The following is a 23870-nucleotide window of genomic DNA, read 5'->3' on the forward strand; positions in this document are numbered from 1 at the left end:
CCCACCAGCAAAATTAAAGGAAATATAATTAACAAATGTCAACAGCATGAAGATCTGAGCTCTAACAACCCTATCTTGGGAGAATGCGTGTTACCAAATGACACACATAACTTGGAAGACGTGAAAAACCTTGCTATTTCCTGTGACTTTTAGTGAAAGGGACACTCTAATCTGCAAAGCCTCACACATTTAAGTAAATAGTTATTAATAGCCAATTGTATTGTATTTATTTTAACACCAAATGATGTAGAAAGCTGATTAAAAAGTGCAAATGTTCCACCAGAAGTCATACAGAATGAGTTAGGCTGATAAATGTGCTCTGCACAGCATTTTTATTAAAAATTGTTGTGCATGATCTATAGAGCATCAGTATTTCATGATGGTTTGTTTTCTCACTTTCTTGCAAGAGAGAATTTAAGAGAACTTTAAAATAAGCAATAAATAAAAAATCATCAACAGAAACATGTTAGTAAAGGAAAGGAATTCAATGATACTTCTTCAGTTGGAATTTCAGGCATGAATTCTGCATAAAGGATAAGTGATTTAAACAACTGGTACAAAATATAGTAAGATAGAAGTAAACTCTGCTTAATATTACATGCTAGCTAAAGTAACAGGCACTCTATTTGCAGGCACAGATAATAATTGTAAGGACTTCCTGGCAATAGTATTTCTTGTCAAATACTTTGGGGTTATGCTCAAGAGAAAGGAAAAAAAAAAAAAAAACCAGCAGCTTGCAACTCATCAGATTTTCTTCCCTGTGTGCATTTCAGTCACTCTTTATTTAAGGTAGGGACAGAAATACTGTCCCTTTCACCTTTTTCAGTCTTGCTGAGAAAAAGGAGTTGCAATAGCATAAAATAGTTTTGCTGCACAGCAACAACTACTGGGTATTATCTGGCAACACCAGATGAGAAAGAAAAAAGCCGCAGCCCGAGGCCTCAGCTGGCCAAAGGAACAAGGCTGACTCCTAGTAAAGGCATCTTTTCAAATTGAGCTGTACAGACCTCAACGCTGCTGAAAGACAATACGTTTGACAATCAGCCAAGTAATTTTTTCTCATCACTTTACAGAAGATGACTAAAGGCCCCTATGACATATTTAAGGGCACAAAAATAGTTCTTGCTTACCTGGGTTTGAGAAAGCCTGCACCAATGCAAATACAGAAGGAGATAACTTTAAATGGATGATGGGAATGCAGAAATGAAAAATGATACAAATCGGTGTGACACACAGTATTGGAAAAATTGAAGTCATACCACTGCAGCAAGGGCCACAGTCTTGAGTTCAGCCTAATTTAGAGACTAGGAGGCACTCTGGCAATTTTAACTTATGGCCAGAAATGCTGTTCTAGTACTGAAGGATTTAAATGCTCTCCAGCCATTATGTATACTCTCTGGAAGTAAAATGCATGATTCAGCATCACTGACAACAAGCCATCCAAAACCATGCAGAAAGACTCAGTAACTGGAGACTCACAGATTTCTCATCTCAAGGAATGCTTTCAAGACTACAATGCTACCAGTAAATAAAGATTTGCAAGGACCACTTCCAAAGCCATGAATCACCTGTACTGGGACAACTATTGTTCATTAGACAATTCACAGCAGGGAGAATGTCTTCCAAAAAAAAATATAGTTAGCCAGAAGGGAAATCATCAGCTGATCAGCATTCAATAAGGACAAGAGCATCTCTTCTGTAAATAAATGCAAGCAACTCTCCTTGTTACAATAAAATAACAAAAACATTTGACAGAGTAATGTACAATGTACAGAGGACTGCACAGTTTACTCTTTTTACCCTTTTTCTCCTCTGTAATTCTGACAGAGGTTAATTCTGCCCTCTTGCAATGTTTTTCTCATCTTAAATTCCTAAAATATAGAATTCGATATTACTTCACATGGGCTGTGCATTCATGCATGGAAAATCCTGACTAAAATGCAGATGCATTCTGGAAGAAGACAGGTAAGGGGCAAGAAAACTAACAAATTTGCATTTAATTAATCCATTCTCCTGTGGCCTTTTTTCAGATTTACATCAATCTAAATCAGACCGCACAAATACATTTCAGGATAAGATATGCAAAAATAAAAAAATCCACAAATATTTATAGAGAAATTCATGTTGACAGTCCTCAAAAACTCTGAAAACAAAGCTCATCACTAGCAACTTCATTCCTTCCAGCCACAGCATCCAACTGCAGCCTCACTCAGCCACAAGAAACAAAGCAGCCCAGAATGAAGCACCAGCAAGATCCTTCCCTAAAAGATACAACTGTGTGTCCTGAATCACAATGGAGCAGGAGCTCACTTTCTGCTGAAAGAAGGACTGTGAACTACCTCTGGAAAGCCCAGTGGCTTTATATCTAAAACTGCCAGGTCATGCTGAGAGCAGGACTGACTCATGTACTTGTGTGACACTGTAGTTTTTACTCCTGAAAAACTTAAGCTTCTGTCCATCATGTACAACTGGAAGCAAGGGATGCAATTTTCATTTGCTCACAGTTCTGCATCACAGTTTGCAGTCATCTCCCGTGCTCCTCCAACAGTCATCACAGGCAATTCAGCTTTTGAGGTTACAGGGACATGGGTCAACATCTCCCCTACTCCTGACCTGGACAGAGGTATTAGAATGTGCTGCCTGTCACTCAAATGATGCTGAGAGCTATGCTGTGCATGTGCATCTCTCCAGTGCAAACCCATCAATGAGGTACATACCTGATGTCAAGACCTGAACATGTGGCATCCCTCACTGCAGGGGCAGCCCCTGAGGCTCACATGTGCTTCTCATGGGTTGAAACAAAACTCCCTGGTCATTGCTGCTTCCTCTACTTTTGCAAGACACTGCAGACACCAGAAGAAGTAAGAGACTCAGCAGCTACAACCCTGAAAGAGCTTGCTGAATGACATGTACCCTCCAGTTAAAAGCCAAGCCACGAACTTCCTCTTCTGCTACCTGTTCCTACCATTTGTCCAGCTGTGCTCAGAAGCCAGAACAGGCTGTGAACTCGACTACAAAAGCACAAGGGAGACCACAGAAACAGGCATCTGGGAGAGGAAGCAAGCAGCTAATCAGGGGGTTCCTCAATTACTCATAGAGATCTCTGCTTGCAAACAAGAAAACCCCTCTGACATTTTACCACAAGTTCCTCAGTGCCATACTCTGCAGTAAAATAAATCACTCACTTTTATTTAAGATAACTTTCATAGAAATGGGGAATATTTCCAACATTCAATATGTGCAGCTACAAAAGCTGACATTTAAAGGATACATAATAACAGTATGCAAATATTAATGACAGCCTGCAGTGATACAGGACAAGAAAAATTTACCACAGAAGAAAAAAATAAACATTTAAGGCCACAGTACCAATTAAAGGATGTTTTGTCCAGAGGGTCACTGGAATGCAAGACAATTTGCCAAGGGAAGTGGAGGGTGTGGCCTCTGCACAAAGCTGGACTCCACATCTGTTTCAAGAGCTGGGACATATTTCAGCAAGAACAGGAGTAGGCTCCAAGTACCTACGGTTTTCTTCCAGCACAATTTGCTTATGGGTTTGGTTTGATTTTCATACAGGTAGGTCTACATACTGTGCTCATTAAGAACTCCCACCTGGAAAGCAGAAATACATTTCCAAGTTTTAAATAAATCTTAATCAAACAATGATCTTCAGATTCTTTTCCACAGCTTGTGTTTAAACAAAGCCTCGGGATATTTATTAATAGGACCAGACTGGAAAAAATACAGTAATCACACAAATGAGAATTTCAGCCAGCAAGGATACTGAATCCATATGCCAAGTCCCATACAGATGAGCGTAACAGGACCTTTTACAAACGAACAGGAAAAAGGGAAAAATAGTCATCATTAAACACCATTTAATTTAGGTCTCTGCATCAAATCTGACACCCCAAACAATGCAACTAACTTTATAAATATTTAAAACTTTGCAATTATTATTACCTTTATCAACATCAAAAGAAATCTCCTGAAACTTGCAGTTGTTAAGACACTCAGGCCAAAGTTTGGGTGCTATAGGGATATTTAGTTATTCAAGATGCTTGATTTCAAAGAAATTGATCATCTACAGTAAACAGAAACAGTGAAGACTGGCTCTAATCTACATGTAATTACATAGCACAGTAGTAGCTATAAAATCGTAGGATCATCTATCTTCACGGCACCGCAGCAAAAGTGACCAACAATCAGATTCATATAAACTAACACGCAAAAGTATGAGATATTATTTTGAAGTAAACAATTCAATTGTATGATGAAATATCAACAGCCTGCAGTATAATTTCCACAGCTCCAATCACCTGCTTCAAAAATGTAAAGCATCCAAGTATGAAATAACAGCAGACTATCCTGCAGGTAGTTAAGATCAGCACTTACTCTTTCTGCATACCTGAGGGCACCACAGCCTGAAAAACCCAAACTTTACTTAGGTTGTCCTTAACAAATGAACACTAAATACAGTCTATTAAAGTACTGCTGTAATATTCAATTTTCCATCAGCAATTCATAACATTTTTGATTTAGTAGAGGAGATTTTCAGAAAATCCTTTTAAATGTGGGCTATCAATAGCACTTAGAATAGTAAGCATTAGAAAGAAAAAAACATTACTTATTTTTCTTTTTAAGTCAGCCATGCCTGATAACATCCAGGTATCTCCCAAGGGAGCACTAAGATTTGACACCCCTTTAGAGAAACTTAATGTGAACCATGTGGACTTGTCAGCCAAGGCATGTTACAGAAAGGCTGTCAGATTCTTTTTGTAAGCAATACAATGCATGCAGACCTCCTTTATTTCCTAGACAAGAAAAAGACATTTCACTCCATGCAGTGCATGGAGCGAAATGTCTTTCTATATTCTCAAATGTCATAAAAGCAGCAGTAGTGTGGAATTTGAACTCCGAGTACATCTTTTCCAAGTCACTAAGAGTTCAGCTGTATTTCTGCCACAGGTACAGGTATTCCATTACAACAAGAGCAGCAAACATGCCTTGCACAGAAATAGACTTGGTGAACAACAGAGGTACTTAGCAGACAAATGGAAGATGTTCAAAAATCACTACTTACATGATGACATGTAAACCAGAGTATGTCTTAGGTGCCTTTCATTTGAGATTAAAATTCTAAATATATATGAAATTTTGAAGAGACGTAGCCAGCAAAACTACTTTATTATGTATAACTCTACAGAAACAAATCTCTCAAGTAAGTAAATCTCCTTCTTCACAGTTCTCACACAGGCGTTTGCACATAAAAGGTAACCAATTTGCAACTGAAGATAAATAAAAGTAGAACCAACTATCTAAATATATCTGTGACCTTAAATATCTTCCATTTACTTCACTCTTCAGGCTGAAAGAAGTGTGAAGACACATCTGCAAATTTCAAAAATCTTTTGGCAAACAGAACTGAAATACAAACCATCAGCTTGTGCGGGGAATACTGACTATGTGAAGTTCAACATTTTTACTTCAGGGTAGTTCTGTATTCACACCACCTTCACACCCAAACAATCTCTAAAGGCTAGCATGTGTTTCCACACACAGGTTCTTTTAGGCAGAGAAGTATTTCCACAGGGGAAAAAAGAAATTTAAAAGGACCAGAGAAGAGCCTTGCTCAAAAATAACCAAAAAAGGACATAACAGAGACTGAAATTCTCATCTTGCACTTCATCTACATGGCTAACCTTCATTACAAGCACAGGTTGCTGACTTCAGCCACACATGACCTTGCTGCTCAGGCAGACCTGAACCCAAAACCTCATCCTGAAGCTTTGCAAAGGACTGGTGTCGACTAATCGATTAGTGCTGGTCGATTCGATCTTCTCCTGGCGAAGCAGAATCAGCATAAACCTTCCTGGAGAAGCACAGCACCACATCTGAGCCTCATGATTGTGTGCCCTTCCGAAGAGAAACCCTGAAGCTCCACTCATGTGGGAGTTTATTATTAAACAGTATCTTTGTAAGTATTATTACAAGAGCTGTAATTGCTCTGCAGGGAAGATTATGCTAGACACAGAGAGAGAGAAAATGAATAAAGGGAAGCTTTACCTCCTGTTGTCTATACATAGGGTGGCCACTTTCTCCATACTTTAGGCCACTTCTATTCCTGCACAGTATCTGGGAGCAGACTAATAAAACCACATCAGAGTAGCTCTGCACCTAACCTAGCACGTCCTGCCCAACTCAGCCTGCATTTGCCCCCCCTTTCTCCTGTACATGAGAGGAAGAACATTCATATCCACATGTCATTGAAGAGCTCCCAGAATACATCAAGTGTTCAAGAGCTGTAAAAAAATAGAACCTGATCAGAATGGAAATCTACTTCCTGTAACTTTTTAAAATCCTGTGACACACATGAGCCCCTGGCTTCCTGTCTTCCCTGGATTCTCTGGTGTCAACTCATGGGCACTTTGCACAGCAGATAAAAAACAGCTGGACTCACTTCAGATGCCATCAATCCAAATCAAAGCTTGGCCTTGGTGTTCATATTGAGTGACAAAGAGTGCTCACTTCCTATATTTACATATGCTCTTTAGAGATTAGCAATAAAAGTACTTTCAAATGTTGCAGAAGTGTAAGCAGAGTCACCACTGTCACTGGGAATTTCACCCAAATGAAGAATGAAGCACTGGGCTCAACAATCATCAGAAATCATATTCCTCCTTCTAAAAAAACCAACATGCATAAGGTGAGCATAAGTCCTTGATGAATAAAATCCAAGAATCAGAGGCCAGAAATCTGACATTTAACCATTCCTCTACTGCTAGTTGCCTCCTCTGTAGCTTGCTTATTTGGCGAATTTGATAGTTTTCTTCACAACTTTCTAATTTGAAAACAACACCTACAGAGCAACTAAACTTCCTGAAAAAGTTAACTCTGCTTGTGAGTTAATCAGGATAGGAGAAAATAAGCAGCTACCTTCTGTGGAGTAGAGATGTTTAAGTTTTTTTGGTGGGCAGGAACACACTCACCAACCCACAGCCTGTCCTTAATCTCACCAAACCTAAGTACAAAAATACATTATGATTGACCTGGATACACACCGGGCCAGACTGCTCCTATGCTGCTTCTTGCTGGCAAGCCCATCGGGAAGAGAGAGAAACCAGTCAAATTATCTAGGTGAAGGCAGCACACCTACTAGTCCAGTAAGATAAATTACTTGCAGGATTTCCTACAATTATGGTAACAAATGTGGTCTGCTTGCGGCATACAAGTTTGTTGTTAAAATCTGTGAGTGGCTGAAGGCTCAAGCCATGAAGCAATGTGTCCTGAAATCAGAAACACAAGCAACTGTCTTTAAAAGTGGATTCTTGCAAAACACAAGCAAGCCCACAAGAGGATGTCAGTGCTTGGGTCCTCCTCACAAGGAGATTTTTTACCGTTCCAGCTTACGCTTTTACAGTGTCACCACCAATCTCGCTACTCCACCTTGAATTATTCTAATACCTAATTGTTATGAGGTACAGTTAGCATAACTACAACTGGAATATTAAAGGAAAATATCTATTATCTTCCTTTTACTCCCTTCAGAAAGCAGAAGTTTCACTCACTAGTGTCAGTTTCCCTTGCAAACTGTTTCTTTTGTTTTCTCCATCCTTCCATGCAGACTGATGGCCTTAAGACACTGAAGAGTGAGCAGCCAGTCTGCCCATCACCCCAGCAAGGGGTCAGCTGGGCACGGGCTGAGCAAACACACAATACAGTGCCCCAAACACTGCTGGAGGCTGGGAAAAAAACCCTTCTTTCCTCAAAATACTCTCCTCCAGTGTCTGAATTTGAGGTGACTTCATTATCAGAAAATAAATATAAATTCAGAAGCTTAAACCAACTCAAAAGTTGTGTTGTCCAGGGACTCACACATCCCTTCCACTCTGGATGCCAAAATACTCTGGTTTTGGCCCCAAGAAAGAGTCACATCATCTCTTCAGACGAATTCCCCAAGGTACCCCTCAAGTCATGGCAGCCACTTCCAACTCTCAGCTCCTCCCCACTTTCTCATATTCCCTGGTGAAAGGCAGCCAGAGTTTCCGCATCAGGGTAAAATGTCCTTTCCCTTGAGGGAAATCCTTTCTGGTAAATGTTTCAAGACAAAACAAGATTAAAGATATTACACTAAGATTAAAATGGCTATATACAAACCAGATCATGCTCCAAGTTTCCTGCTTTGAACCACTGAGGGGCCGGTTGATTGGGTAACAGCTGAGGCTGTTTTGAGTCTTTCTGTTACATAAAAAAACTCTGCATCTCAAGTAACCAATGGATATCTCAAAGTAAGTACAATATTGCCTTCTGGTGTTTTAGCCAAAATATATGAAGCAGCTTTTTAGTTCCCCCATAAAGCTACTAAGATGGGGGGGGAAGGGGAAGAAGGAATTTAGCAACAAACAGGAAGAAGTCCCAAGCCAGGAAGGTGACAATTTCTTTTTAATGAAACTATGTGAAAACTATTCCTGGAACATTTGGACATCTTAGTATCAGTTACAAACACCATGATACCAAAAAGAGCTTGTAAATCAGAGTAATTCAGCCAGATGATTAGTGGGCAGGTAAAACTAACCCACATCTAAAAATTAAAGGGTACAGTTTGGCCAGGCAACATACATCAAGAATGAGATATTATTTACCTTTCTGAAAGTTTTCATTTAAAAAAAATTGTTTCCGTGATCCAGTGCAAGTAGAACTCTCAATCTGCATTTTGGTTTGGTGGAGTTTTTTGGGTTTGGTTTTTGGTTTTTTGTTTTTTTTTTTTTTTTTTTACACCTACTCCTTTAATAATATATTTTTATTCATTTTCAAATGGCTGGTTTCTTTTAACTTACTTTTCACTGAAAACAATGTTTCAGCTTATTAAAATCACCTCTTTGCCTACTGGAGTTTTGGTAAGTCAACACCAGTGCTGAGTTCAAAATGGAACCGTGACATAATTATCAGTCATCCCACACCCACTTACACACACGCACACACAGGATCAACTGTGCTAGAGGTGATATGATCATACCCACTGACATAACAGTCTTAAGATATTAAGTCTGTGTTTGTATAAGCTGTGCTTGCAAACACACTAGGAAGCCTCAGAATCACAGTGTCATCCCTGTTGATTTATGGCTACATTATTGTGTTGCACTGGATGTAGCACATTGCAGAGCTCAGGGGCTGGTACAACAGATCGAATGTCCAAACAACATGAATTTTCCAAGTTTAGCTGACTCTAGCTTGGTCCTGAGGCTCAAATACCCTCCAAGCTCTGTGAAGCACCAAGAGCACATTCCCCAGTTCAGCATCACCTGAAAAAATGCTGTTTCCCATGCTCTGACTACCCCGAGACATGAAGCTAAGCACACAACTGGGGAAGACTGGGAGACTTCCTTCAAAAGCACACTGCTGATCAGAACAAAGATGCTAGTGCAGATGCTTCCTTTCATGAAAACCACGAAACTTTTATTATCAGTTCTGAAAATCTGAAGAGAAGCTCACCACAGAAATCACTATAATTTCTTCTGCCAATAAATTAATTGCTATTAAATGCTATAACACTGCATAATTTTTATTTCACAATTATCAGAACAATCCAAGAACTTGATTTGTATTTACACCATGCAATTACTTAATGAGAACGGTACTATGTTACATTTAAGCAGGAATTACTAAGGTCCCAATACAAGAAAGCTCTACAGCCTTAGCTTATCATCAAGCGAACAAGCATTTCTTTTCATCTAGGTTTTTCATAGACTCCACGTTAAGCCTATGCATGGATAATGCAGCATCCAGATCCCTATTCTCCAGGCAAATCAGTAATATCAACTACAAACGTCACTTACCTCCATGATATAACTATGTGTTGCTACTTTATTATTGAAATATATCCTAAAATAGTAAAAAATACTTTGAAGTTTCATTCTTAGGTGCACAATTTCCCTTTTGCTGCAATATACAGCAATGAAACAGCAGGGGTTTTGCAAAAGGGGTAATGGTCACCTGAAATGGTTGGCCATCCTTTTTCCCTTGCACGCCTGCTGTCCTGAACTCAATGCACTACCTGCTGCTGGCTCTGGGCATAAAACAGACTGATACCCAACTGACAGAAACAATAATGTGTTTGCAACTAGTAGTTAATGGAAGACTGACAAGCACAATCACAGGAAGTAATAAAAGTCTCATGGCGCTAGCACGTGACGTGACTGGCAGTGGTCTCCACGCATGGAAATACGGCACCATTACCCTGTTGAAAGAAGTGGTTCCAATTCATTTGGTGTATGATAACTAGATTCCTGGTGAAATCACTATCGCTACTCATACAAAGTACCAAAGGTATTTGCTTCTATTAACTAATTTAGGTGACCTACCATTACCTCCAAAAACTCTAGTATTATTACAGCAGCTGAATGCACTAACACCTACAGTTGAGTGGGTACAAAAATATGTAGAGACAGACTTTAAACCCTGCGTCCCAAAAAAATCCAAGCTGTCTCTTTCAAATTGTTCACAGTAGGTTTAAAAAAAAAAAAAAGGGTGTATAAAAAGAAGTTTAATTTAATGTCCAATACTGAAGGAATCAAAAGTGAAGCAAGTGAAAAAAGAAGCACATCGAAGTGCACCCCGTAAGTGATACACTTAGAAATCCACCAACCCATCCCACCAATCCAGCACCCGTGCTCCCAGGACCAGTGAAGCAAGCCTGCTCTGACTGACAATTCCCACACAACTTTAACAACAGCAATAAAATTATTCATCACTGACATGGGTGCAAACGAGAGCGGCAGCAGCCCTCGCATGCTATTACTCGTGCTGGAGTTTATTTATGGCTTCAGGAGAGGAGGCAGCTGGTTGTTTTTACGCGGCTTTTTTTTTTTTTTTTTCCCGCCAGAGCAAACGAGAAAATGCTCCTAATAAGGCTGGTGGAAGTGCAGCGGCTTCTAAACAGCACCAGCTCTCGTGAAGGAAATAAAATAAAGTATGGTGTTATTATCTGAACCGCGGCGGGAGCGGTGCCGGAACCAGCCACCGAGAGCACTCCCGGTGCTGGGCTCACCCCCAGCCCGCGGACGAGAGAGGGGACCAGCGGGGGCAGGACACGGGGCTCCCGGGATCCCCCGAGCGCCTCCCTAAGCCGGAGCGCCCCGCTACCCCCGGGGAGGGGCGGCACCGCCACCGCTCCTCCCGGCTGCAGCCCGGCTGCCCCGTGGCTGGCACCACATCGCCCTCTTTTTTATTAATTAAAAATATATATTTTTATGTCATCTCCAGCAAAGCGCGGCACTCCCACGTAGGAAAGCGGGGCAAAACCTCCAGCTCGGCGCCGTGCCTGCAGGCTGCGCGCATCGAGTCCTCGCCGGGGCAGGACGGCAGCCACCTCCCCCTGACCCGCGGCTCCGCGCCTGTGCGCACGGACAGACGGACGGAGGGACGAACACTCCCACCACCCCATGGCACACGTGGGCGCCCCGGCCCCGCGCAGCCCCTTCCCGCCGCGGCACTCACCGCGTAGCGCAGCGCCGGCCTCTCGCTGAACACCGAGTCCCCCATGGGCGCGAACGGGCGGGCGGCGGCGCCGCTCCCTCCGCAGGCGCGGCGGTGGCGCTGGGCACGGGCACTAAACCCGACCTGCCGTCCGGCGGCCGCCGCAGCGCTGGGCTCCCGCCCGGCAGCCTCCGGCCCCCGGCGCCCCTCCTCGTAACTCCCGCCCGCAGCCCGCCCCCGGCTGTCCCCACCCCGCCGCGGGAGCCGGCAGCCCCTGGGCAGCGCCGGGCGGCAGCGGGGGGAGGCGGCTCCCGGAGGGGCGGCGGTTTCGGTTCTCCCGCCCAGCGCCGGTGCCTCCCCGCGGCGCTCGGCCCGGCGCACCTGCGAGCTCTGCCCGGAGGGGCGGCTCCGTTCCCGGCTCTGGCCGTCCCGGGCGGACCCTGACGGCGGCTCGGGGCCCGCCGGGCGAGGCGCCCCGTGGAGGCGCTGTCCCGAGCCCCGACCGCCCGGGAGCGGCGGCTCCAGCCGTCCCGTCCCGCAGCCCCGGGGCAAACATCGCGCCGGCCCCTGGCAGCGCCTGGGGACGAGGAACCTCGTCCTGCAGGCGAGGATCTAAAGGTGAAGGAGAGGCGGACAAATAAAACGTAACTTTCCTGTTAATGTTTTCACAATGCGTGCTTTGGGTGGACTGGCTTCATGCGTAGGCTTTGAAAAGAGAAATGCTATGTCACAGCCTATTTGTTATTTTATGAATGTGTCTTTACACAAACTGTAGAAGATCAAACAAATTTTGAAGGAAAATTGCATTGCTGCATTATATAATTAGTAGTGACTTCTGTGTGACTTGCCTGGGGAGATTATTCCATCAATGGAAGTGTTTAAAAATGTATGAACCTCCCTCAGCTAAGCAAAGCCTCAGCAGAGCCTAGGCCAGGCTACATGACTTCCTGAGCCCTCTTTCACCTTTTTAATAATTTTTCAGTTCTCTGCACAAATCTTGGTAAGGGCAGCAACCCCTCCCAGTTACTCTCAGTTGTTCTCTTAGGAAGTGGCCTTATTCTGGTGGTGCATGACGTATATGAAATCAATCAGCTTTACTGTTTCTGACGTACAATCTAGGCAAATGCTACTAGTGCATCGCATTATCTCAAAACAGAGGTAGCACAGTACTTTAGGGGGAAAGGAAAAGGTATTTTGGGAAAAAAAAAATGTGTACAATAACACAAAAGACATCCTGGAAAGATAAATCAGTTGAGCCAAAGTTTTTATGTGCTCTGATGCTGATGTACTGTACTCAACAAGCTTCCAGTTATGGATCTTCCATGGATCTTAATCCCCATTGCAGAGGAAATAATCTTTAAGTGTTCCCATGGACAGTCAACTTGGCGTGAACAAAGAACACAGTATCTGCATTTACTAATAAAGTCCATTTTTGTCTCTTGGGTGAACAATCTGTGCTACTCTCCTTCCTGGAAAACAAGACAGGGTAGATGCTTGAGCAATTGCAGAGCATGTATTGGAAAGCAGCACCAAGAGAAAGAAACCTTGTATATCAAACTTCAAATCATCAGAATTTCCAGGCAGGCAGGTGGGAAAAAAAGGGTAAAAGAAAACCCTGAGTCCCTGGTTTTCCCTTCTAAATTTCTGCTTTTTATTTCAAGGAGGTGTTTTCAACTGGAAACTCTACATATATCAAATGCTCTGATTCCCAGTGTTTGTTTGTCTGCTCTGCAGGTTTGACCACAGAAGGCAGGTAAGCAAGATGGGAAGAGATTTGCAGGATTTCTACCCTCAAGCTCTATACCATCAGCTTCTTCTAACCGTAGCCAATGCAAAAGAAAATGCTAAACATCATAAAAGGATTAAAATAGGGGTGTTGTTTCTAATAAATACCCCAAGGTGAAAAGAATAGTATGGAGGAGAGCATAAACCCTAACTGGAAAGTAGAGAAGAAGCAAACCAGCAAAGGGAGAGATGCAAAACTCTGAGAAAACAGACTAATTCAGGGGAAGGGAAAAAGCCAAAATGCCAGGAAGGTAAAGAATGCCCTAGAGGGAGAAGCCAGAGAGGGGAAGGACTAAAGGTGAAATTTTGCAGGTCAAACTTGTTTGGCCTAGAAACTCATTGTCACTGCAAAGGAAGAGTCTGCCTCCCATTAACCCTCTTCATCCCCCTCTTCCAGCCACACGCTTGCCACCACCTCCCTTCCCTCTGCCCCCGTGCTTCTCACAAACCAATACCGCAAATGAAGCCCACAGCTTTCTTTCCATTTAGCAGACTGAATCAGCCCTCTGAGGGAGGAGATGAGTGTCAGAGCTGGCACAAAAGAATTCTGGAGTCTAGTAGGGAGCAGGATACTGGCGGCAGACGAAGAGCATGCATGGAAGTGCTTTGCAATAATAACAGGTTGTTACATTGGTGCAGCTAAGATTAAAAATAAAGAATACACAATAACTAAACTGCAGTTGAACTTTTTATGATGACAAGGAGAGTTATGAGCAAGCAGTTACAGTTTGGGGGTATCAACCCAGAAAAACACAGGTTTACTAGATTCAGTTTTGTTCTGGACCCACAGTATAAAAAATAGGGAGAAAGGATTCTTGTGTCTTCATGTACAAAATCTTAAATGTTTTTTTAAGTTGCAGCTATCAGAAATTTCATAGTAGAGTTCAAGATTTTTGTATACCTAGTATCAGAATTTAAAACTAATTGCTGACTGCAGAAGGTGTTTTCAAAGGCCAGACCTCAACAAAAGCTTTCTGGATTTTGAACACAAGCTGTTGTGGCTGTGATTAGAAAGCTCCCTTACGCTGTATTTATGGTGGCCAAGGAGTCTCTGATTTCAAGCTGCACAGGGTTTGGAGCCCACCCTGGTCTGCAAAGAACAGGAACCCACTGAGCTGTACTACTTAGTTGTCTGCAATTATCTGTCCCTCTCTTAAACCACTTAGCAACTACGATTAACAGACAGATCTTTCTGGCCATTCTGATTACCTTTTACCCTTTCACATTCTATCCTTATTCACTTGAGATGCATTTATGATTCCTCCCTGCTGTTCATTCCAAATTCCCTTCGTCCTTTATTTACCTGATAATGTGTACCCAAGGAAGAGATGCAGCTCACTTTGGGAAGTGTAAATCTTCCAGGTCAGCTCCTCTTAAGAGACGATACAAAGCATCACAGTTAACTTCCTGTATATTCATGCCGGGGCAACTCAATCAATTCATGCTTTCCATGATTCCCATTGTGGTTGTTCCTTACACAGCTTTAAGGAGCTGTAATGTGGGCTTTACACCTACAAACATAGATTACAGTAAAACCTTCACTCCTCTCCTGTTTATCATTTGTCATTGACAACAGAAAAGAAGAATGAACAACGCTTCAGCTAAAATTTAGTTGCTTACAACACAGCAGCTGGGAAATGAGTAGGTAATTGAATCTTACCTACCTGATCATTAATGAAGGCAGGTTTTGTTTTTCCACTATTACTCTAGGAACTGAGTTCTTCCTCAACAGTAATTGCTAATAAACAAAGGAAAATAGCTATTCAGTTGCAGACAGCACACAATTATGAAACTGGGGAGAAGTGACTTCTCTAATTCTCTGCCATGAACTTCACCTGGAGCTAGTGACTCAAGCTGTCTGATGTCACACCAGATGAGGTAGGAAAAAGTTTCCAAATGCATCCTATTTTGGGAGGGCAGCCAGCATGTTCCTTACTGCAGTAACGGATTTGTCTCACCAAAATGTAAACATCTACAGTCTCCATCTCAGTTTATCACCCTAGGCTTCCCTATTCCACAGGAAGAAACCCACACATCTGGTGGACAATGTAGGCCACTCCAAGTAGACATCTAAACTAGAGCACATAATTTGAAGTGCTTCTTCACTGCAGTGGGACTCTGTGACAATTAGGTCAGATGGCTGCCCTTCAGGCATCTGCAGTTAAGTGAGGGGAAGCCCACCTGGGGGCCCAGCTATTAAAGCTCACTTGACTTTCAGAAAAGTCCTTAATATGGTTCATTGCATTCAGAAAAGCAGTGGCTACCATACTTATCAGGTGAAAACACAATCCATGCTTATCAGGTGAAAACACAGTCGATATCTTCAGGTGAAAAAGCTTCAAGCAAGCATGAAGGTCTTGTTTTGCTTGACCTTTGTAATAGTACATGAGTGCAGCTTCCATACAGAGCTAACTCCACATCTGGAAAAGACTTGCCTCTGTGGCTGCTGAACCAGAGCCGAGAGTGATACTGGCAGCATACTTCTTCCTTGGGGAATTAGGACTTTTCTTATTCTGGCCAAATGTTCATTCAGTTGATACAAGTAACGGTTTAAGTCTATTTCCCAAAAAGAATAGAGAGAAAAGATGACAGACAAATATATGAAGTGCATAAAGCTCTAAAAACAAAACCTAGAAACTAAGGAATCGGAATTTAGGGATAATGTACTGCAAAAATTTTTTGTTCAGAACTTTTTTTTCTTTTATTTATTTGCTACCTATCAAAATATGCTGATAATTTCTCACCAGTTTGTAACAGAACTTAGGGAAATAGTATGAATGCCCATGAAGAATGAAGTGCCATCTCACTCCTGGAGATGCTTCTTTACAATGACACAAATCTTCTTAGACAGAAAGAAATCCTATTTGGAAAGAGCTTGATCACTGTAATTTCCTAGATGTCCAAAAGCTCTTTATACAAGATCCAATACCTTAGAAGAGTGAGACGCTGTTACTGCTCTCAAGGAGTTGCCCAAGTGTTGCTCATACTGGTGGAGAAGGAGTACCTTATTCGTGGGGGGGAGGTACAAAGCACGCTGTGTTAGTCCTCGATGCAAACACTTATCTTGTGCTTGCACCAGGTGGTGCAAGCTGAGAGGAACTGCGCCTTGTGCACACCTACGAAACGCTCCTGCACAGCCCAGTGCCAAGAAGCCCTCAAGGGCAAACTGGACTCCAGATTACAACTCAAAGATGCAAACTGTGCTGTGCAGAGGGGCAGGAGGAACAGCTTTTCTTAAGAATGTAATCAGTAAGTATTTAGAGGAGGACTCTCCTGTCTTCTCCATGCCCTCTGCCTGTGGTCAGCTGGAGCTGCCAGAGCTGCTGCTGCCGGATGGGGCATCCGCTGGGAAGGAGCAGCAGCAACAAACGTAGCCTTAGGGAAAGATGAGAATCAAGACAACATGCCCCGGGGCCAAAACCGCCTCTTCTGGTAAGCACTTGATATAAGAAATGGACAACTCATGGAGCAATCACAAGGGAAACCTTTTCCTAATGTGAAAGATGTTAGCAAGCATCCAGGAGTTTGTTAGCACTGGTGTGCTACCAGAACCTCACTCAGGTATTTAATTCTAGCTATCACATTCGTATTTATTTCATCTGATAAATCACTACACTTTTTAATTTATAAGTCCATATATCTATAGATAGATATACTATATAATTGGTAGGTCAATGATGTCCTGCATGTGATAGTGCATATTACTGCACTATCAGTTATCAGCAGCATGGCAAAGAAATTTAATTTACAATACTTTTGGTTTAGAAAAAGGTTAAATTACTTTATATCCCTTACATGGGCACAATGGTCTTTATTTCCAGCGTCAGTGAAAATTCACTGGAATATCTTTAAACTAAAACTACAAACCACTAACTTGTAGATCAAAACACCTACCCTAAAACATAGTATAAAATATTTTTACAACAAAAATTAGCATTTACCCCATGAGTCACTAGAATTCTTTTGGGTTTTAAAGCTGCAGAAGAAGCTACCAGTTATCCTGTCATACTTTTCGCTCCTTAGAGGCTCCAGTTTAAATAAATGGGACCACTCACTGTTTCATGTGAAGATAAATGACAGGGTTTCAGGTCTAATTTTTTTTAATGTTTATTTTTACTTGCTGACACCGACCAAGATAAAAATAAGGGGAAGAATGCCAGGGCTGGGGCAGGGGAAATAAGGGGGAAGAAAAAAGAAGCAAGTGTAACTTCCAGGTTAAGAGTATCAAAACAGCTAAAGGGACTTAAGCATATGCAAGCCAAAAATCTCAGTGAAGTCTCATCTCTGTAAATTATACACATGTGGGAAAATACCGATTCACTGGAAGATTTTTCTGGTTCCTGAGAGTAGGTAGATCTCCATTTATTTCCTTCCTTGTTTATCTCCTTGCAACTCACCTTCACTGGAAAGTAAAACTGGGCTGAGCTCTCACTAGCACTTATCCTTCTCCCTTAAATGTTTTCCAAGAACTGGAGAGGGAGAAAAACACAATTTTCTTTCATTACATATGATTTTTACAGAAACTGCAGCTGCATAAAAAAAAATCTAAAACCACTAACTTGAAACGAGTCAGCTACAGATACATGATCTGGTTGCTCTGACTAGAAAGAAGAATGCTTATCAACAACAGTCAGAAGTATGGGCTCCTATCTAAATTTACCATCTGAATATTTGACAAGAATTTAGGAGGAGGAAGGGCTCTTTCACAAACCAAAAGTTTATTCAAAATTGTTTCATGAATAGTATGGGATTGTTAAAATCCATTTAGTCTGCGGAGTAATAACTACACAATAAACCTCCCAAGAAGTAACGTGACTACTGTACATATTGATTTAATGTTGTAATTCATAAACCAGTTTTGCAGTGTAAAAGTAATTATTTCAAGACTGGAACAAGACCAAGCCTCTTTTGACCCACAATAATAATATTCATAATGTTAACAAACCTCTTCAAATGAAGTCATTGTTTAATACATCTCAGTCTACATGTGAAGTGGTTACAAACATCATGTTTTTGTAGTCGTCAATAATTTGGGGATCAAGTAAGCAGCCGGACTTTGTGTTCTTCTGGATTTCAACTATTAGTCAGTATTAGTACTCACTGGGGCTGGTTGAAAAGCTAGTGTTCCAGCTGAGAAGGAACTTTGCTTTTCAAAATTTGACTTTCATCCGATTGAGTCTTAAGCCAACATTTTCAAAGTTTTTGTGAACTATGAATTCTTATACTTTTTTTTGGAGCCAGAAGAAGACAAATCATGAAGCAGTCTGCTTGGTTAGCAATGAGCCTGACACAAATTCCTCTTTTCTCTGAGCCCTGGGGGAGAGCTCATGCAAACTGTCCTTGGAGTGACAGTCCCTGGGAGGCATCCCAGTCGATCTCCACTCCAGGGCAGGGAGCCTGGGAAGCCAGAAAGGCAGCCTGAGAATTACTATGGAATTAGGATTTGCCACAGTCCTGTGAAGCCCTGAGGTCTTGGCGCTGACAAGCTGCAGAGCCGTGCCATCTCCGGCGGTGCCAAGCCCTGGCAGGCAGCCTGTCCTATAGCCAGGGAGGCCGCTGCAGAGCAGTTCTGCCAGGCAGCCCACACTAGTAATGGGAACTGAGAATTTTCAGGATCACTGGATCTGGGTTTGGATCACACGATGGACTTAACCAAAGACACACACTCTTGAATCAGTCCCAGGCCTTGGGCTGCGGGACAGCCCAGGAGGATTTTTTCTCAGTCATAAACCCAGAGCCTCCATGCAGCCTGCTTGTAACTCAGGAATAGTTTTCCTGGATTGATTAGAAGCAAATTCAAGGAGTTGCAAGTAAAATATTCGAAACCCAGAAAACCAGCTTTTTCCACTGCAGTAAATTTCTACTCATTAGCGTGATTAATGGCTTTTGAAATGTTTCTTCATCTGTATTTATAAAATGGAATCATATCCAATAACCTCACACACTGAGTTCCTCATGAGGTATTTGGAACTTGTGTATATGACTGTCCACTGAATTAACAATGAGCATTTTTACAGTGTGCTCTAGCAATTTACATTCACGGTCTGGTTTTACTCTGAAGAACAGGAATGGTTACAATTTCACTGTATGGAGTCTGAGGGCTTCAAGCAGTAATGAGTTTTATTTGAGAATCATTTTCCCTGGCCATAAGTTTACTGTTGTTTTCACCTTGAGGCTGCAAAAGCATCAAAGCATATTTGTTTTCTAGTAAGAAACTTCAGTCACCTAATGATTCAGGCATAAAAGTTCCCCTGACCTGTCATGACAGGTGAGAGATAATATAAGGGAACAGACTTCAGCACTCAAAGGGGAGATGGAGAAATGCAGAATGTTAAGCACTCTGGGTGACTCTTACACTAAGTCTAAAAACATTGTAAAGTAGTTAGGAAAAGAACAAACAACAACAACCATGTCCAAGTGTTCTAGGTGGGACTCACCTACAGGTTCAGATAGTTACCCATCACTGTCTATGCATGAGTTAGGCATCTTGGTCCCCATTTAGTCACTGAAGACCACTCTATACAGACAGTAGAGATGAAAGAGTTTGGGGCATGGCAGTCTAAAGCAGATGCCGTGTTTGATATGCTGGACACATTTCCAGACGCAGATGCAGAAGCTGCCATTGCAGACACATCCACGTACAGATCCCTAGAACAAGCTGTGCTACCCAAAGGTAGGAATGACTGTGTTAAAGACTTTTGGTCCAACTGCCTGGATAGCCTGTTTCAACAGTCATGTGTTTCTAAAATATAAACCAATGCAAGTTGGAGCTTGGGAAAGGGATCTGCAAGAAGGCCTGTCTTCTATGTCCAGGCACAATGGATTAATACCTTACCCAAGCAGATCCAGCAGTGCACATTGCTGAAAACACAGCCCAGTAAACATAAACCAAAAGGTGTATTTATCGTACTTTTGTTCTCCCCTGCAGCAATCGTGACAGTTGCACTAGATGTGACTACTGTAAATGTGGCATCTCACCCTCACAAATTAGTCTCCACACCAAAAGAGCTGAGTTTAACTGAAGAGTTATAATAGTTATAATACGTTAGTGCTCAAACTGCTTCCCAGTTGTTCTGAGAAAAACGTTAAATCACCCAGCACTTGGGCGTCTGGTTCTCCCTGTTACCTGGAAACTGGAGCTCTGAGTGCAAGCACTGTTGAGAAGGTGATTTAAAAAGCAACAGGAACATCAAAGCACCATTCATATAAGGCATGCACCATCATCCAAGCAGTTTCTCCGATTGCAGAGCTGTATTGTTTTAAGCTGCAGGATCCTTTACTGATGGAAGTACACTGAATTCCTCATAGCTTGGGTGCAATTATTCCAGTGAATCCCATACTGTGGCTATTTCCTTTGCAGAGGTTGGAGGAAGGTGAAGGCAAAGCACAACCCACAGCCTTCCAGATCCAGGGATCCAGAGCTGGTATAGTCACAGTCCTGCTGAGCAAGGACGCTTATGCTAATCTGGGAGGGGAAGATCCCCCTAGGCAAAACAGCTTGGGAAAGGCTGGTTTGTATAAAAATGCTGGCCTATTCTCAGGCAATTGCTTTGTAAAAAGGTAAGCTATGAATTGAAAGCACTGAAGCTGTTCCTAAAGATTCCCCCACCAGTCTGCTGTCATTCTGCAATAAGGACACCCAGTTCCTTTGTAGTTAAATTCTTCTCAAGTGACTTGTATTGCTTAAACTGTCCTGGTAAGATTCAAAAAAAAAAAAAAAGTAAGTACAGAAAAGGCCTTGGAAACATTCACTGCGGTTTTACACTAACTTGATAATACTGGTAATTTCAATGAAGCCAGCATAGGGAAAAGCAGGAATAATGCAGCAGTGAAAGAGAGCCGTGCTAGAGCCGTGCTCTTTATTCTCCCTTTTTGTCCTGTTTCCTTGATTAAAAAGTTGAGGAGAAATCTTGGAAGTGATCCTGTGCACGATTTGTGCTCCTAAGCCGAGCCAGAATGCCTCGAGCCAAGCGCCAGGCTGAATATCCAAACTTTTACTGTTTATATTGAGGCATATATTCCCTGGGTGCAGGAGTTTGAGACCACTTCTCCCCACACACCAGCTGGGAGGTATCAAAGTCCGTGTGCACTATCCACCCATTCACCTCCAATTAGAAAAATGTCCACAAGATGCTGAGAACATCAAAGTGGTAAGGAAAAGGAATTCATCTACACAGGACAAAGCATTTAGGCTGTTTACAGCTTTCTGCTCTCTGATGTTTATTACAACCCCCGCTATAAAATCTGTCTCCATCTGCAGTGCCGTGTAGTGAGAGAGTTAATGAAAACCCAAGCCACATTCCAAGGATGGCAATACAGAATGAGAGCGACCTCAGCATTGTTTTGCTAAGATCTCAAATTGCCAATACTGCAAAATGAAGTAATGTGCTCCGTCAACATGTAGTATGCTCTATAAATGGGATTGCCTATTCATCTGTTAGTAAAACATGCAGAAAAGCACTATTCGATTGGCCTTAGAGCAGCTGACTGCTTGCTTTGACTTCTTCTTTAAGATTTATTTGAAGCATGAAACTGCTGAAAATCTCCATTGATTAAAAAGGACAAAAATATATTCAAAATAATTAAATATATTTGCAAATAGCCCTCACTTTATGTGGCTGGTCTTGAGTTAGAATTTCTTTATCAGAAGAATTAAATCTAAAGTTAACTAAAGCACTGAATGCTCAAAGTTGATTTCCACAGACTTCAGTAGTAACTTATAAAACTTAAATCTTTTTACAAACAGAAGATTACTTCAATAGTTAACTTAGAAACCTCAGACAGTTTTAATAAATTTATAGACAGCTTCCAGATTGAATTTTGCTGATCCAGGCTTCTTAGGCGGAGTTTATGGAGCCAGACTTGTCATATGAGCTATTTCTATAAGCCTCAGGTAAATATACACAGGGTTCCTGTTGTTAGAGAAAGTGTTTTTTTCTCTTCTAAAAAATTTTAGTTAATCTTAAGCAAAAACAAAAGTTCATTCAGTACATTTTGTATTTGTTATTTTTGACCCATTTTGGGAAGTATTTTCCTTCCACAGATCTGCACTGTCCCTGCTTCTCTCCAACTCACTTTAACTCTTTCATCTCTTTTACCACTGTTTCACAGACTGCTGCTCTGGTCTCTGAGTTTGAAAAAACTAGATGGCACAGCTGGAGAAAAGGAAAGAGATTTCAGGTATTTCCTTTTCCTTCCCACCCAGCAGCTCTCGTGCCTTCCCTTTCCTACATGTCTGTTTTAACTCAAGTTTCATAGAAAAGTTTGACCTGTGTTGCAAAACCAGTTTAGAAGTGTAAGTTGTTACTCATGTAGCTGAAGTCCTGATGTAGATGCAATTACAGTGACCAAATGGATATGTTTTATTTCCTTTTCCATTCAAAATTGCTATGGCCATCTAAAGCAGCTTTATTAGAATATCACTCTATAATAACAGGGTTCTCCACTTTTCATTAGTTGGAATTTGTGAAGCCCATAGCCAAAGCAGTATCTCTTATTTAAGATTTCAGTTTAATGTTGTTATTTCAATGGAGTTTCACATTAAAGTTTACCCATAAAACTCAGAATTAGAGTCAAAAGTACACCAAAGTACTCAAAGACAGGAAGTCAGGAATCAAAGGATCTGTAGCTTCCCTTTTAGGTACACATGGGCCTGCAAGTGAGATGGGAAAACATCCCTCCCCCTGGTTTCATCTATAACATCTCTCCATCCACCATTGGTACTGAGCTGAAATTTGCAAAGCAATGCAGGGGTTTTTTTCTACTAAAGTATGATATACTATACTTATGACAGGAAAAGGATTGTTAATAAACATGCTAAGTCTTGCTGTGACAGATAATGCGAGGAAAGGTAGCATTAGCAGATAAAGAATGAATAAACTGATATTGCAACACAACAGGGATGACCAAAATTGAGAATGGACACCTTCACGTGACCAATGCCCCAGCTTGAGGGCCTCTTGGAGCAGGCTCCAATACCTGCTGAAGCAGTTCTCAGAGATGAACACATGATGGCCAGAAGCTCCCACTGCTCCTCTCTGAGACACCACTAAATTTCTGAAACTAGAAACCCAGTCAGCCCAGCAAGGTTGTCCAAGCAATCACTGTTGGCTTAGCTCTACTCACAGCCAAGGATACAGATCAATCACTGTGCTAGCACAACTTCACTGCTGCCTTATGATGAAATTATGGCCCTTGAAATGCCCTGTGAGGACTGAAGACACTGGCTACAACCCATAAGAGACTCCAAACAAAATGAGAGCAATGTTCACATGACAGAAACCCAGACATGCTGTCTGAGATGAGAAAAGGTAGATTGTCACTTCTTGTTGGTACTTACGAGGAAGGCAGGCAGCAGTATTTTGCTGCTGATGGTGCTCAGGCCTGATGTTTTGCTACAGAAGAACACTCCAACAAAAGATATGAGACAACAAAGTCATGTCTGAAAACCACCCATGACAGACTCTTCTGTTCCCTCTGTACTGTCTGCTCCCAGCTCTACAAGCACAAGAAGTTCTCTTGTGATCCTGGGTAAATCATCACTGTCCTAACAAAAATTACTGATCCCATGGGTCCACAGAGAGAAAAAAAAATTATGCTGCTCCTTATTT

General features: G+C 41.9%; 1 protein-coding gene across 2 annotated transcripts in view; it reads right to left on the reverse strand.

The window, feature by feature from the left end:
• The window catches only part of ARHGAP6 (Rho GTPase activating protein 6), a 316518-nt gene that overhangs the window by 148933 nt on the left and 143715 nt on the right, over positions 1 to 23870 (reverse strand). The window contains exon 1 of one of the 2 annotated variants that reach the window (XM_048329188.1): positions 11497 to 11646. The exons of the other annotated variant lie outside the window; for it this stretch is intronic. Within the exon in view, the coding sequence (XP_048185145.1) occupies positions 11497 to 11541 (45 nt within the window). The 5' untranslated portion in view covers positions 11542 to 11646. Of the gene's footprint in view, positions 1 to 11496; positions 11647 to 23870 lie in introns of those variants that run through there. 2 annotated transcript variants of the gene reach the window in all.

This window comes from Corvus hawaiiensis, chromosome 2 (genome assembly GCF_020740725.1).
Source record: "Corvus hawaiiensis isolate bCorHaw1 chromosome 2, bCorHaw1.pri.cur, whole genome shotgun sequence".
Classification (NCBI taxonomy): domain Eukaryota; kingdom Metazoa; phylum Chordata; class Aves; order Passeriformes; family Corvidae; genus Corvus; species Corvus hawaiiensis.